General features: G+C 40.5%; 1 protein-coding gene across 3 annotated transcripts in view; it reads left to right on the top strand.

Moving 5' to 3' along the window:
* The first annotated feature begins 1,679 nt into the window (after nt 1-1,679).
* SEC24A (SEC24 homolog A, COPII coat complex component) overlaps nt 1,680-14,966 on the top strand; it is a 63,465-nt gene continuing 50,178 nt past the window's right edge. The window contains exon 1 of one of the 3 annotated variants that reach the window (XM_067731781.1): nt 1,680-2,278. In XM_067731781.1, coding sequence (XP_067587882.1) covers nt 2,182-2,278 — 97 coding nt within the window. In that variant the 5' untranslated portion in view covers nt 1,680-2,181. The remainder of the gene's footprint in view (nt 2,279-14,966) is intronic. The other 2 variants (XM_067731780.1, XM_067731779.1) reach the window with 2 other exon arrangements.

The following is a 14,966-nucleotide window of genomic DNA, read 5'->3' on the forward strand; positions in this document are numbered from 1 at the left end:
GTGGATAATATTTAATAGGAAAAGCACTTAACTGTTTAAATATGTTGTCTCACCTCAGTTATTTACACTTATCTTCCAACTATTCCTAAGGGTGTGCAGATGACAAATTATGTGTTTTTCCTCAATATTTTAAAGCTGACTACATTGAAAATGTAAAAAACACTTGAAAGACTTAACCATTAATTTTGTTTCTTGTTTTTGGAGTGGGGGTGATAGTAGCAACAGGGATACTTAGGGGTGGAACACATTTTAGAAGAAGCACTGTTTACTTATTAGCAAATTATTTATGTTTATTTAACCTGATTTAACCAGAGGTTATCTACTTTTTAAAATGGCTAATTCTTCTTCATCAGTATTTTTTTTCTCAATACAGATATTGCTTAAACAGAACAAAGTCCAGAGAAACCTTGATTTAACCAAATCAAATTCCTGTGCCAAGGTCAACAAACCAAGATCATTTAAAAGTTGAATTAAAAAAAAAAAGAATTCAACTGAAGCAAGTTTGAGACCAGGCCTAAGGATTTGCTCTTTTGAAGAGTGACGCTGACTTTCTGTCTGACCTCAGGGAGGTTCAGTTTCTGAGGTTTCTCTTTAAACCATTAAGAGGCTTGTGTTTGTGTATCTCTTCAAGTGTTCTTGGGATACGTGATTTGGGATTTGGTTATAGGGGCTCTAAGCTGAAAACAGTTTGACCAAAAGTATCATCTTCATCCTAAAGAAGTCTTGTATACTGTACAAAGGAGTTTAATTTTTCATACACAGCAAACACATTTTTACACATCTGAGGCAAATGATAAAAAAAGGATAAAAGTTAACATTTAGTGTTTTGAATTCTTACTGTTCATTTTTCAGGCATCACACAGCAGTTTAGTTCTTACTCTTTTTGCATGTAATATAACATTTCATAATAGGCATTTGATATTAAGTGAATTAAGTAAGATGTACTTCACCCTTCACCGGTTTTGAAACTGTTGTTATGACATTTTAATGAACAGTACAAATCTGCAGTCTAAAGAAGGGCTTGATCATCAGCTCAGAAGAGGAAAACCTAAGTAAAATGAAGGTGGCTAAGATGACTACTGAGATCATTAATTATGTTGTCTAATCACTCCAGTTTCTACCTCCCTTTGGCCTCAAAAGTTAAAAAAAAATCTTCTACTTGTAAGAAAAAAAAAAGTCTCCTTGACTAGAAAGGAAGTTTGAATGTTGTACCTTACTGCAAACTCTTAGAAGAGGAAATAAAACTGCCATTTAAATATGCTGTTAATGAACTTTGGCGTGACTATGCTATATGAATCAGCGAGTTTCAAAATTAAAATGACTTCTGAATCCTCCGGTCAAAAAGCAAAGGCCTCCTCTTCGATTTGATTACTCTGAACACATGTACATAATTAACCACTCCTTTTTTAAAAATCCCTTACAATTTACACCTGGAATATGATGATGAAATGTGAAATGAAAAACTGCAACGAACATTAATCGGCTCAGCTACTCGGCACAGTCTCAGCAGAGGACGATGACGTCTGTCCTCCCAGGTAATCTTCACAAAAACTCGAGGAGAGGAACTGTCATTCCCACCCCACGAAAGCTTCCACTCAAACCCTGACTGCCCTCACATCCCGGCCGTGCCGGCTAGATGACGTTCATCACGGCGGGGATTTCCGTATCGGTGACACACGCCACTTCCGGCCGACGGTGAGAGTGACGTGGCAGGAGAGGCCGAGCTCCGTCCTTTGGCCCGGGACACCCGGAGCTGTCAGGTGGCTTCAGGGCAGCCCTGCGGGGAAAGAAGAGCTCACCTATACCGGCGGCAGCTGCAAGGCCGGAGGCGGAAGTGCCACGTGTCCCGATTGCGCCTGCGCGGCCGGGGGCTGACAGGCAGTTCCGGCCGGGGCCTCCCTACGTCTCTCTCCGCTTGGCTGCTGCCTACCAGCCCGGCGTTCTCGGCCCCACCGGCCCGACTTCCAAGCCTCAGCCCCCTGACCAAGCAGTCACCGCCGGCGGGCTAGGGAGAATGCGGCGCCATGCCTAGGGCTTCCTGCGCCGCCCTCTCTCTATCCCGCCTTCAGTTCTAAGTCGTTAGCCCCCTCCCTCCGCTTCCAGCAGTCGTCTTTCAACTCTCGGCTTGGCGCTGCCGCAGACGCCAACCAGCCCCTTCCAACCCCGATAAACATCGTCGTCATGTCCCAGCCCGGGATACCGGCCTCTGGCGGCGCCCCCATTGGCCTCCAGGCCCAGAACGGGGCCGCCCGGGCCTCGGGGTCTCCCTACACTAACGGTAAGTGCCGCCCGGGGTTGGGAGGTGGGGACGGGGCGCTGGGGACGGCAAAGTTTGGGCCCCGGCTCGAGCTGACCTTTGGTTGCTGCCGCCGTCTGAGGGGAGGGTGACTTTTCTGCCCGTGTCAGGAACGGCTGGAGGTGGGAGGCAGAGCCACGGACACCGCGGCTCGTCTTTGTTTTCCATATTTATTTATTTATTCTTTCGTTCAGCACACAGTCACTGAGCACTTGCTGTATGTAACGCCCTGGGTATACATGGGTGAAGAATACAGATTCGGTCCGTACCTCAGAACTGGCATACAGGGCTCATAGTGCCTGTTTATGTGCCTTTCCCCTCCTCGCCTCTTCACCCATGTCTTCTAGAGAGCAGAGTTTGGGGTCTGATTCATTTCGGTCCCGTCGGGCCTGCAGTGACGTGAGGGTCATACTCAGTGTGAATTTGCGGAGACGAATGGATGCTTGTGCTTTGGCGAGACCTCCTTAGGGCCTGCTTCATCTCTCCCTGAACCTTCCCCGAATTGTACTTAGGCCCCCTCGTTCAGTTTTTCAGCTTTAGAAGGGGAGAGCTCCTGTTTGATTTCCAGAGGTCTTTACATCACTTGGAAAGTGGTTGGACACAAGTCTCTGAACCTCTGACCAGAGTGTACATGTGGCACTATAATTTGTCATTTGGTGTGAGGGTGTCTTCTAATTTTATACCCCTTCTAGGATTCTTTAAATTGTCGTGTGTTGTGATTTGCTAAGTTTATTATAATCGTTATAATAAAGACAGATTTTCTGCCAACAGTTTGCCAAGTTACCAATTTACTTATAAATCTTTGGTTCTTGGAAACAAAACTGGTAGAATAATATTAAAATGCTTAAGTTGTCCATTGGAATCTAAGATTGCTGTGAAGTTCGAGAAAATAATCAATGACTAAAATAGCTAATTTACATTGTTTTTAGAGACTACTGTTTTCTTTACAAAGAAGGCTCTAAAAGACTTTTTAAAATGTCTATGAGTAGGCAGGTATGTAGGCAGAAGCAAGAATAAGTGGGGGTAAGCACTGAAATGGTGTTAAGTTGAATCAGTTGTTCTTTTTCAAATTTACGGTAACATTATGTAAACTACATTTTATTCTAGGCTCTTTAGTTACATTTTCACCGAGGATGAAATTATTTTAAGACATTTCACTTTAAGGTCAAAACTCTTAAGCAAGATGTCATATGACTGTGGCTTTTTCTTATAATCTATAAATTGCAGTTTTACATGAGCTTTAAATGGCAAATCTTGTAAATATGCATGTAAACTTATATGTAAGTATATTTTTGATAATTTTGAAATGTTAAAGCAATTTAGCCACTGTATGTACTGTGTTGGAGATGTTGTCACTATGTTGATTTGATCCAGTCCAACAGACATTTGTTGCACACTTAAGTTCTGTCCTTAGGAATGTAAAAGAGAGTAAGAAAAGAGTCCCTGTATACCGGTTGCTCAGAGCCAATTCTGGAGTCAGATAGGGAAGGAAATCATAGGATTGCAAATATGTACCCCGACTTTTTAAAAAATATATATTTATTATTTATTTATTTATTTTTGGCTGTGTTGGATCTTTGTTGAGGCACGCAGGATCTTTCTTTGCTGTGTGCAGGCTCTTCGTTGTGATGCTCGGGCTTCTCTCTAGTGTGGCATGCAGATTTTCTCTTCTGTAGTTGTGGCACGCAGGATCCACAGCGTGTGGGCTCTGTAGTTGTGGCGTGTGGGTTCCAGAGCGTGTGGGCTCTTTAGTTTGCGGCACAAGGGCTCTAGTTGAGGCGCGTGAGCACAGTAATTGTGGCATGCAGGCTTAGTTGCCCCGCAACATGTGGGATCTTAGTTCCCTGACCAGGGATTGAATCTGAGTCCCCTGAATTGTAAGGTGGATTCTTTATCACTGGACCACCAGGGAAGTCCGTATCCCGCACTTCTTAAAAAATAAGTTTCAGGGGCTTCCCTGGTGGCGCAGTGGTTGAGAGTCCGCTTGCCGATGCAGGCAACCCCCGGTCCGGGAAGATCCCACATGCCGCGGAGCGGCTGGGCCCGTGAGCCATGGCCGCTGAGCCTGCGCGTCCGGAGCCTGTGCTCCGCAACGGGAGAGGCCACAACAGTGAGAGGCCCGCGTACCACAAAAAAAAAAAAAAAAAAAAAAGTTTCAAGTGTATAACATTATAATTTGACATCTGTATACACTACAAAGTGATCACCACCACAAGTCTAGTTACCATCCATCACCATACACGGTTGGCCCTTTCACCCATTTCATCCATCTCCCAACCCCCTTCCCCTCTGGTAACCACTAATCTGATCTCTATATTGATGAGTTTTTGTTTTATTTTGTCTCTTCACTTGCTTTGTTTTTTTAGATTCGAAATATGAGTGAAATTATATGCTATTTGTCTTTGTCTGCTTATTTCACTTAGCACAGTACCTTCAAGTTCCATCCACGTTCTTGTAAATGGCAGGATTTCATTCTTTTTATGCATGAGTAATATTCCATTGTGTGTGTGTATATTTATCACATCTTCTTTATCCATTCATCCGCTGATGGACACTTAGGTTGTTTCCATATCTTGGCTGTTGTAAATAATGCTTCAGGGAACACGGGGGTACATATATCTGTCTGAATTAGTGTTTTTGTGTTCTTCAGATAATGCCCGGAAGTGGAATAGCTGGGTCATGTGGTATATACCCTTGTTAAGATATAATTTTGACATTCTTTTTATAAGCCCCATTTCTAAAGTTTTTTGAAAAAGTATTCTCAGTAAAATGGCTAATGTCCTGTATTGGGTTCCTTTATTGTTCATCCCACTAATAATAAAGAGAGTAGGGATGTGGTGGAGAATTGGAGGGGAGGATATTTCTCTAGAAGGTGAAAAAAAAGTTCAGTGCTGGAATCTAATTTTTTTGGTTAATTCTTTCTAGGCACTTATTGCTGCTTAAATATTCTATTGAATTCTCTTACGCTTCAGGTTTGATGTAGCTTGCTTAAATTACATATTACAGTTTAGTTGGATCTTTTGTTTTGTTTTTAGATTATAATCTAAAAGGTGACTGAGGAGTCACCTTTTTCACTTTTCTGTAACTTACTTTCATATTGTATAGTGTCATTATATTACAGGATGCCTCAATCTGGACATTTCTTTATGTGGTTGATTGTTACATTGCACTACAATCCAAAGTTTGTCTAGACAGGTTTTTCTAAGTCTCTGTGTAGATTTGTGTACACTTATTTCCTTTGTAGAAATTGATGGTGAAATTGCAAGACTACTTAAACTGGCAGATCTTCATCTGATTACCATGTAATAAGGGCTAAAGGCAAATCATTACTCCCACTTTTTAAAACAATTGTTTAATTTATTTATTTGTTTGCACAGGGTCTTAGTTGTGGCAGGCTAGCTCCTTAGTTGCAGCTCGAGGGCTCCTTAGTTGTGACATGCAAACTCCTAGTTGTGGCATGCACTTGGGGTCTAGTTCCCTGGCCAGGGATCGAACCCGGGCCCCCTGCATTGGGAGCACAGAGTCTTAACCATGGCGCCACCAGGGAAGTCCCATGCCTCCCACTTCTAATTAGCTTCCTTATTGACTATTTGAGTCAATTTGCCAAGGCAGTTAGAAACTATAGTTTTATTAATAGTATTTTTTTGTAATATTATGTAATAGTCAACTTTTTCCCTTATAGATTAAGAGTGAGAAGGATATTCTACACCCTCTCTCCCACCCAGATTACCCTGTTATAAAATAATATTAGCTTTCCCTCTAGACTGTAAGTCCTATGAGGACAAGAATATCTGTTTTTGCACATCATCCTCTCTCCAGCAGACTCACACGGTTTCTAGCACATTTAAGGAATTACCAGTTTTATCGAATGAATATCTTAGAATTGGGTATTTTGCAGTTTAGTTCACTAAACACGTGTCAACTTGTTCATGATGAGATTTGAGCTCATTTTCAACTTCTTTTTTTTTCTGGTGAAATTTTCTGTGGATTTTTGTACAGTAGTATCTGCTAAAACACAGTAGAATATGGGGGGGGTTGGTCATCAGTTTAAATGCTAGACTTGTGCTCATCTCTCTATTTTAGGCATGACAGAAATGTAAATCTCTTTTAGTTTCACTATGAGGAGAACCGTATTTATGATGTTGTATTTTTAATATAGGAAGTCTTTAGTCGTGATCAAAGCATGTTGAGAATAAGATTGGCATGTGGTCTATAATACTGATTGTTGTGGCTGAGTTCCCTTTAATGTTTTCTGTGGGCACAGTAACTTTGGACTCTCATAAGACTCTTTGCATACCTCTAATAGAACTTACTGCATTGGGCTTCTGGTTAGTCTCTGCTGTTAGACTGGGAACTCCTGAAAGACATAAAATAGTAATAGTAAGCACTAACATTTACTGTTTACTTACTGTATGCCCAGTCACTGTGCTAGGTTGCATTATATGCATCATTTCATTTAATCCTCACAACAGCTCTATGATAAGAGAACTGTTAGGTTTACTGACCAGGAAACTGAGATGAGTGGTCAAGCAACTGGTTCAAGGTCACACAGCTAATACGTTGTGGAACCTAGATTTTAAACTAGGCAGTCTTATTTAACCACTGTTATTCAGCTTACCTGGTAGTTATGCCTGAATCAAGGATCAGAACCTTCTCTTTGGTTTCTTTATGTAGGTGGATACATATAATTAGAGTAAACATTTGCTGATATTTTTTGAAATTGCCACCTAGCTTAGTTTCCTTTGGATTGTAATTAATATATGACCTGACCTTCACTTTTGTTAGTATTGAGTCCATTTCTTTGCTGTTTCAGTATCACATTTCATAAACGTCTTGTAGACCCTGAAATTGCCTATACCCCCACTTTGATTCTTAATATTTGCTCTTCCTCTTTGATCGCTTTCTTAAAACCCGTATGTCTAGTGACTGACTCACAAGCTGTTTTCATGCAGTAGCATCCATTTGTTGCACTTACAGTTTCAATTGGTAACTTTTTAAGTGATCAGAATGTATTTTGATGTGTGAGATCTTTCCCCCCTTACCTTACTATTAAATTTATGTGAAAAGGTAGTTCATTCATTGTGTTCTTGTGACTGTTCAGTAGGCTTCCTTGAAGAAACTTGTAAAGTTAACCTTTATTTTGTATTCATTGAGATAGTGTATCAGAAGTATCTTTTAAGTTTTACATTCTAGATTTCATGAATAATAATATGTCAATCATTTTTATATGTCACTGGTTTCTAAAGTTCACAAAGTTCATTTTGAAGTATGTGAGGATCACCAGTACATGAAAATTTTACTAGTGTAAATTCTGGGATTCCATTGAGTCCTATAGAATAGGAATTTACAAAGGTAGAACCTAGTATCTCTTTGTTTTTGAAGCTGCTGTTTGGGTGATTGAGAAGCAATCACCTGCATCTATTTTTTTTTTTCTTTTTTTTTTTTTGCGGTACGCGGGCCTCTCACTGTTGTGGCCTCTCCCGTTGCGGAGCACAGGCTCCGGACGCGCAGGCTCAGCGGCCATGGCTCACGGGCCCAGCCGCTCCGCGGCATGTGGGATCTTCCCGGACCGGGGCATGAACCCGTGCCCCCTGCATCGGCAGGCGGACTCTCAATCACTGCGCCACCAGGGAAGCCCCACCTGCATCTATTTTAATCTCTCATTTGTTTCTTTTCTACTGTTTCTAATTTGGCTTCTACTTCTATACATCCACCAAAACTGCCCTTAATAAGGCCACAAATGACTTCTTGGTTATTAAGTATGTAAAATATTTTTCTTTTAATTGCTATCTTTTAATTGCTCTCTTTTTCCTAAAATGTTGGTGTTCCTCAGAGCTTTCTGACCTGGTTCCCTTCTTTTTCTTTTTTTCTTAAAAAAAACAAAAAACAATAAACACAGTAAACATTTATTATTTCACATAGTTTCTGTGGCTGGCTCTTTTCTTACTCTGCACATACTCCCTGCATGATATTATTAATTCTCATGGTAGCAAATATTGTACATATGCCAGTGAGTTCCAAAGTTATATAATAAGCTGAAACCCATATAGATAGGTGTCTTTCTATTGGACATTTCCACTTGAATCTCTTGGTGACACCTAAAGTATGTTGAAAATAATTCTACATTCCCTCTTCCCTTTGCTATTCCCTGCCTTCCCCAGTTCTTTTCTCCTCCTTCTGTCCCAGTGAATGGCACTGCCATCTGCTGACTTGCACAGGTCAGAATCCTGGGAATCATCCTTGGTTCCTTCCCCACTGCAATTCCACATCAATTCGTATATTCAGTCTCCATATTCAATTCCACATCAAATTTCATTGGTTCAACTTCCTCTATCAGTTTTTTTTTTTTTTGGCCACACTGCGTGGCTTTTGGAATCTTAGTTATATATACTATATACCATCTTAATAGGGGAAGGGGAGAGAGAGAAGGGTACTTATGGGAAAACAATTTTTAGGAAAGATAAATTGGTCCTTAGTAGCATAGATGGGAGACTTGATCATTTTGTGACAGGGTATGTTTAGGTGTGGTGTGGAGAATTATCATCTCAGGTAATGAGGCAGTCTTCTTTGGTTGCTCCTTGGGAGGAGATATATGACAACTTAATCCTTTTGAGTTCTTTTGGGAAGCTCTGCTTTTGGGCAGGTAAATGATTCCCAAAACTCATGCCCTGTACTCAAAATAATTTTTATGCCATGGTGGTATATTCTGGACCCCTTTAATGTCTCTGATCTATTATTTTGATGGGCTACATAATTTATTAATGACTTCAAAATGATATAATTAAAATCCATTTAGTGAAAACTTCATTACGTATTTACTACTACATTTCTAATGAACTATTGCAAGTTGATACATATAAAAATAAAAATTTCACATTATAAGTCACTCAAAATGGATCTATGATAATGACTACTACAAAGCAGTTTCTTTTGTATTTGTCTTTCTACTATTTGCATATTCTTTTCATTTTCTTCGTTGATATACTGTAAGACTTTTGCTTATTTTGTGCATTTTGTTGATACTTGGCTTTCACTTGGCTGCACTTGGCTTGAAGGCCTCTGGCATATTGGCCTGTGATAAAACAATAAATAAAAATACGAGAGTGGGCCATGAAATCTTGTGGCAATACAAGGTGTGAGATGTTGGTTTTTATCCAGATGACCCAAAATATGCTTATAAGTTAACTTTTTACAAATGTTTTCATTGATTCAAACACCTCTGTATTCCCACTGCTGCTGTTTAGTCAATTATTTCTTACCTGGATTACTGCTATAGACTCCAGTCTCTTCCAATCTCTGATCTCTCCTCCAATCCCCAAGAGGTTCTTTTATGTCCTAACCTCCTGTCTCACTTCAGTCACTTGACTCTGCGGTGCCATACTGATTTTTCAGACTGCCCTTTCATGGCCACAGGTGATTGCACATGTTGTTCCTTTTTCTGGGAACACCCTTGACAGTCCTTTTCCTGGGGCTAACTCCTGTTATCTCTTAAGATTTCACTCTGTTTTGTCCCTGCCTGGTTATATGTCTTCCTGTTTGGACTATAGCTACTTGAGGGCAGGGATGGAGTAGACCTTACTCACCTTGTGTCCTCAGTAGATATTTAGTAAAATCTGTCTTTTCAATTAGTCAATGAATGGAGTGTTCCTAACCATTTGTAATAAAATGAATGATTAGCCTAAATATAGTGTTGACAATAAAATTAATTAATAGTCTAAGATCTAAGAAAGAAATGAAAATTTTATTCCACCTAACCTGAGGATTATAACCTGGAAGACAGTCGTTTAGAGAGCTCTGAGGAATATTCCACCTGTTAGAGGTCAAAGTACAGTTATATACCTTTTTGCGACAAAGGAGTATACATCAAATCACGTACAGTTTACATAATCCAGATCTGGATGTACAAAGCTAGTAGTAGAGTGTTCTTGGCAGAGTAAAAAGTGAAGAACCCTACAGTAGAAGCATTTTTAAGCTTGTTGAAGGAGCGTTAAGAAGGTGGATGTGGCTGGAGCTGAGCAGAGAGGAAGAGTAGGAAGTTCTTTGAATAGCTTGCTAGTAATGGCCTTTGGCCATTAAAACAGAGTAATTGATTACTCTGTTCACACAGTGACCTTACCATAATCAGTTACTAAACTCAAAGAATTGGTGTTCCATTATACAGACAGGGCTTTCAGTCTCTAGTGGAAATTATTCATTAAGCCATTTCGGATTATATGATAAACTGTTATAAGGTAGAATTGTAAAGGTATGTGTTTATTTGGAACTGCAAATCTGCTCCAAGTCGGCTTAAATACAGCCTGCATAGACATCTTTCCAAAGTTAGAGATATCAGATAAAAAGACCCCTTGGCCTATACAGATGAACAGATATTATTCACTAATAGCAAAGTCAAATTAGGATGGAAACAGCCTAATAAGAGAAGAACCATGCATAATTAATACAACAAAGATAGAACTAATGAATCTGTGGTTCAAGACATTGGCTTATTGTCTGAGTTGACATAGTCTATGTTAAACCTAATCTTAAAGAAAAATTGAACTTTATATTAAAATTTGCTTAAAGAACAAGTGAAAAACAAATAGAATCAGAAAACTACAGGCTACTTACTTCCAGATCAGAAAGAACATATGTATTATCCTGGCACTGTTTCATTAAAATAAAATGAATGTTCAATATTTAAAAAAAAGAAAGTTGGAAATGAGACCAGAAAGGAGGCCAGGGACATAGAGGATGTTATAAGCTAAGATAAAGACTTTGAAAGTTTTGAGTAGGAAGTTGATATGATCCATGTTTTAAAAGGTAATAGGATGTGTAGGAAATAAATCATAGAGGGATAAAGGAGGATGCAAACGTATCAGTTGGTCACGGGCTTTCAGACTTTGACTATAATCTACAATAAGAAATATTTTAGTGACCCAGTATATATATTCATATATGTATGTATTTGTAATGAAACCTCACAGTACTTGCCTTATTACATATAATGTCCTGCGATATTTTTCATTCTTAACTATGTTCTTTTTCATTACTAAAAAGATAGTTTGTAACCCATTGATATTTTCCATTCTTTTTTTAAAATTAATTAATTTTATTTTTTGGCTGCATTGGGTCTTCATTGCTGCGTGCAGGGTTTCTCTAGTTGCGGTTAGCAGGGGCTACTTTTCATTGCGGTGTGCCTGCTTCTCAATGCAGTGGCTTCTCTTGTTACGGAGCACGGGCTCTAGGCGCTTGGGCTTCAGTAGTTGTGGCCTGTGGGCTCAGTATTTGTGGCTCATGGGCTCTAGAGCACAGGTTCAGTAGTTGTGGTGCATGGGCTTAGTTGCTTTGTGGCATGTGGGATCTTCCTGGACCAGGGCTCAAACCTGTGTCCCCTGCATTGGCAGGTGGATTCTTAACCACTGCATCACCAGGGAAGTCCGATATTTTCCATTCTTAACTATCTTTTTTTTTTTTTTAACTAGCTTCATTCACTTTATTTTTCTCATAGAAAACTATGTGGTGGCTACAGCTTGAGCCTGTGTCCTCTGCATGGAAACTCTGGTGTGGGTCTTTAAAAGATGGTCAGTGAATTCCTGATACGGAGACTTGGTGAACACCGTCTCTTTCCAGAGATCAGAAGTGAGATAACTGTAGGTCTTGGAAATGCCATCAAAAGTGGCCTTGGTGGGCTTCCCTGGTGGCGCAGTGGTTGAGAGTCCGCCTGCCGATGCAGGGGACATGGGTACGTGCCCCGGTCTGGGAAGATCCCACATGCTGCGGAGCGGCTGGGCCCGTGAGCCATGGCCGCTGAGCCTGCGCGTCCGGAGCCTGTGCTCCGCAATGGGAGAGGCCACAACAGTGAGAGGCCCACGTACCGCAAAAAGAAAAAAAAAAAAAAAAAAGTGGCCTTGGTGAAGTTGCCCAGGGTGGCGGTGCAGCCCCTGGCAGAGGTGTAGCAGTCATCAGTTCCAGCCATCATCAGTAGCTTCTTGGGCACAGGGCTGAGAGGATGCCATTGCACCTGGGGGCAGGGATGAAGTGCACCAGCGCAGAGCCACAGCGGCCAGTCACCTTGCAAGGGCTAGTATGGGGCTTGCCAATCTTGTTCCCCCAGTAGCCTCGCTGCACGGGAACGATGGAGAGCTTGGCCAGAATGATGGTCCCACAGATGGCATTACTAAAAAGATAGTTTGTAACTCATTGATTTCATAACTCATTAATTAATTGTATCCACTGTTTGAAACAGTGTTAATGTACTATGACAAAGCATCCTTGTACAATGAGAACATTTGTAGAGACTCATATGTAAGGTGACTTCTTTTTTGAGAAATAATTTTTGAGGAAAATGTCACCTTATAATTGGACATTTATGGTGCTTTGAATAATAGATACCCTTTTAACTACTTAGAAGTGAAAATAAATGTTCTATTCATAGTATTTACAAACTACAAAATCCCTAACAAGTTAACCAAATTTAATTAATTAATTTTTAAGTTTAAAAAAATTATTTTACTTTATTTATTTTTGGCTGTGCTGGGTCTTCGTTGCTGTGCACAGGCTTTCTCTAGTTGTGGCAAGTGGGGGCTACTCTTTGTTGCAGTGCGCTGGCTTCTCATTGTGGTGGTTTCTCTTGTTGCAGAGCACGGGCTCTAGGCACACGGGCTCGCGGGCTCTAGAGCGCAGGCTCAGTAGTTGTGGCACATGGGTTTAGTTGCTCTGTGGCATGTGGGATCTTCCTGGACCAGGGACACCAGGGAACCCGTGTCTCCTGCATTGGCAGGCGGATTCTTAACCACTGCGCCACCAGGGAAGCCCCTAAATTTAATTTAAATAAGGTATAAGACATCTTTACGAAAAAAGCATGAAATATAATTGGAAGATATAAAACAAGTTTTGAATAAATGGAGAGATATATACCATGTTTATGGTACAAAGGAAGTTGTTTTTGTTTTTGTTTCTTTCCAGCTGTGCTGCATGGCTTGTGGGATCTTAGTTCCCTGACCAGGGAACTAAGGCAGTGACTAAGGCACTGGCCCTCGGCAGTGAAAGTGCAGAGTCCTAACCACTGGACCGCCAGGGAATTCCTGAAAGATTTTCTATCATAAAATGTCAAACAATCCAAAATGAATATATAAATCAAATGTAATTCCTATTGACATTTTACTTTTTTTGTGTGGGAGACTGCATAAAGTAGTCTTATATTTTTGTGTATGTCTGAAAATTTTCATAATAAAAAGGTTTATAAGAAAGATATCATACTTACCTCTCTATAACTTCCCTTTTTTCTCTTAGTATTCTTTTTTTTTTTTTTTGCCATACGCAGGCCTCTCACTGTTGCGGCCTCTCCCATTGCGGAGCACAGGCTCCGGACGCACAGGCTCAGCGGCCATGGCTCACGGGCCTAGCCGCTCTGCGGCATGTGGGATGTGTCCCCTGCATCGGCAGGTGGACTCTCAACAACTGCGCCACCAGGGAAGCCCTCTCTTAGTATTCTTTTTGTAATTTATTTCAGTTGGTAGATGTACATCTGGTTTATTCATTTTATTGATAATTAGCCCATTGTGTGACTAATCTACAATTTATTTATTCAGTCTCCTGCTGATGGATATTTAATTTGTATCCAATTTTCCATTATTATAAACATTGCTGCAACTAACACATATGGATCTATTTCTTTTGTCCTGGAAGGATACCTGTTTTTTTTTTTTTGCAGAGCAATGCATATAGACTCTCTCTCCCCAGCTACATATTACTTATGTGTGTATGCTTTTGTAGGCCTCCTAATCCTACCTCTCTCTATATGTGCATATGCTTATGTATGTTTGTATAAGTATTGTGTAATTTATGAAACGATTCAAATTAGGCTGATGATATTTGTACATTGCTTGCATGGATTGAGGGGGTATAATTGGAAGATACGTATTTTCTTTTTATACCTTTTGAATGTAAAAAGTCCAAAGAAATTAGGTTTGTATGCGTGCCATCTTTTGAAAAATATTCATCTTATTTCTTTTCATTGTTTAGTTTTATGGGCAAAAATGACAGCATATTCCTTAGAAGTGGTGATTCTAGAGATTAATATTTTTTAATTAATTAATTAATTTTTGGCTGTGTTGGGTCTTCGTTTCTGTGTGAGGGCTTTCTCCAGTTGCGGCAAGCGGGGACCACTCTTCATCGCGGTGCACGGGCCTCTCACTGTCACAGCCTCTCCCGTTGTGGAGCACAGGCTCCAGACGCGCAGGCTCAGTAATTGTGGCTCACGGGCTTAGTTGCTCCGCGGCATGTGGGATCTTCCAAGACGAAGGCTCGAACCCGTGTCCCCTGCATTGGCAGGCGGATTCCTAACCACTGCGCCACGAGGGAAGCCCTAGAGATTAATTTTTTAATAACAGCTTTAAAATGTACAGGTCAGTGATTTTTAGTGTATTCACTGAAAATTGCAACCATCACTACAATCAGTTTTAAAATATCTTTATCACCCCCAAAAAAGAAACCCCATACCCATTAGCAGTTACTACCCATTCCCTCCTTCCAGCTGTTGTAACCACAAATCTACCTCTGTGTTTGTGGGTTTTCCTGTTCTGAACATTTTGTATAAATGATTTATACAGTGTATGATCTTTTGTGACTAATGCCTTTCAGTTAGTATAAAGTTGGGACTTCCCTGGTGGTCCAGTGGTTAAGAATCCGT

The sequence above is a fragment of the Pseudorca crassidens genome, chromosome 3 (assembly GCF_039906515.1).
Source record: "Pseudorca crassidens isolate mPseCra1 chromosome 3, mPseCra1.hap1, whole genome shotgun sequence".
NCBI lineage: Eukaryota > Metazoa > Chordata > Mammalia > Artiodactyla > Delphinidae > Pseudorca > Pseudorca crassidens.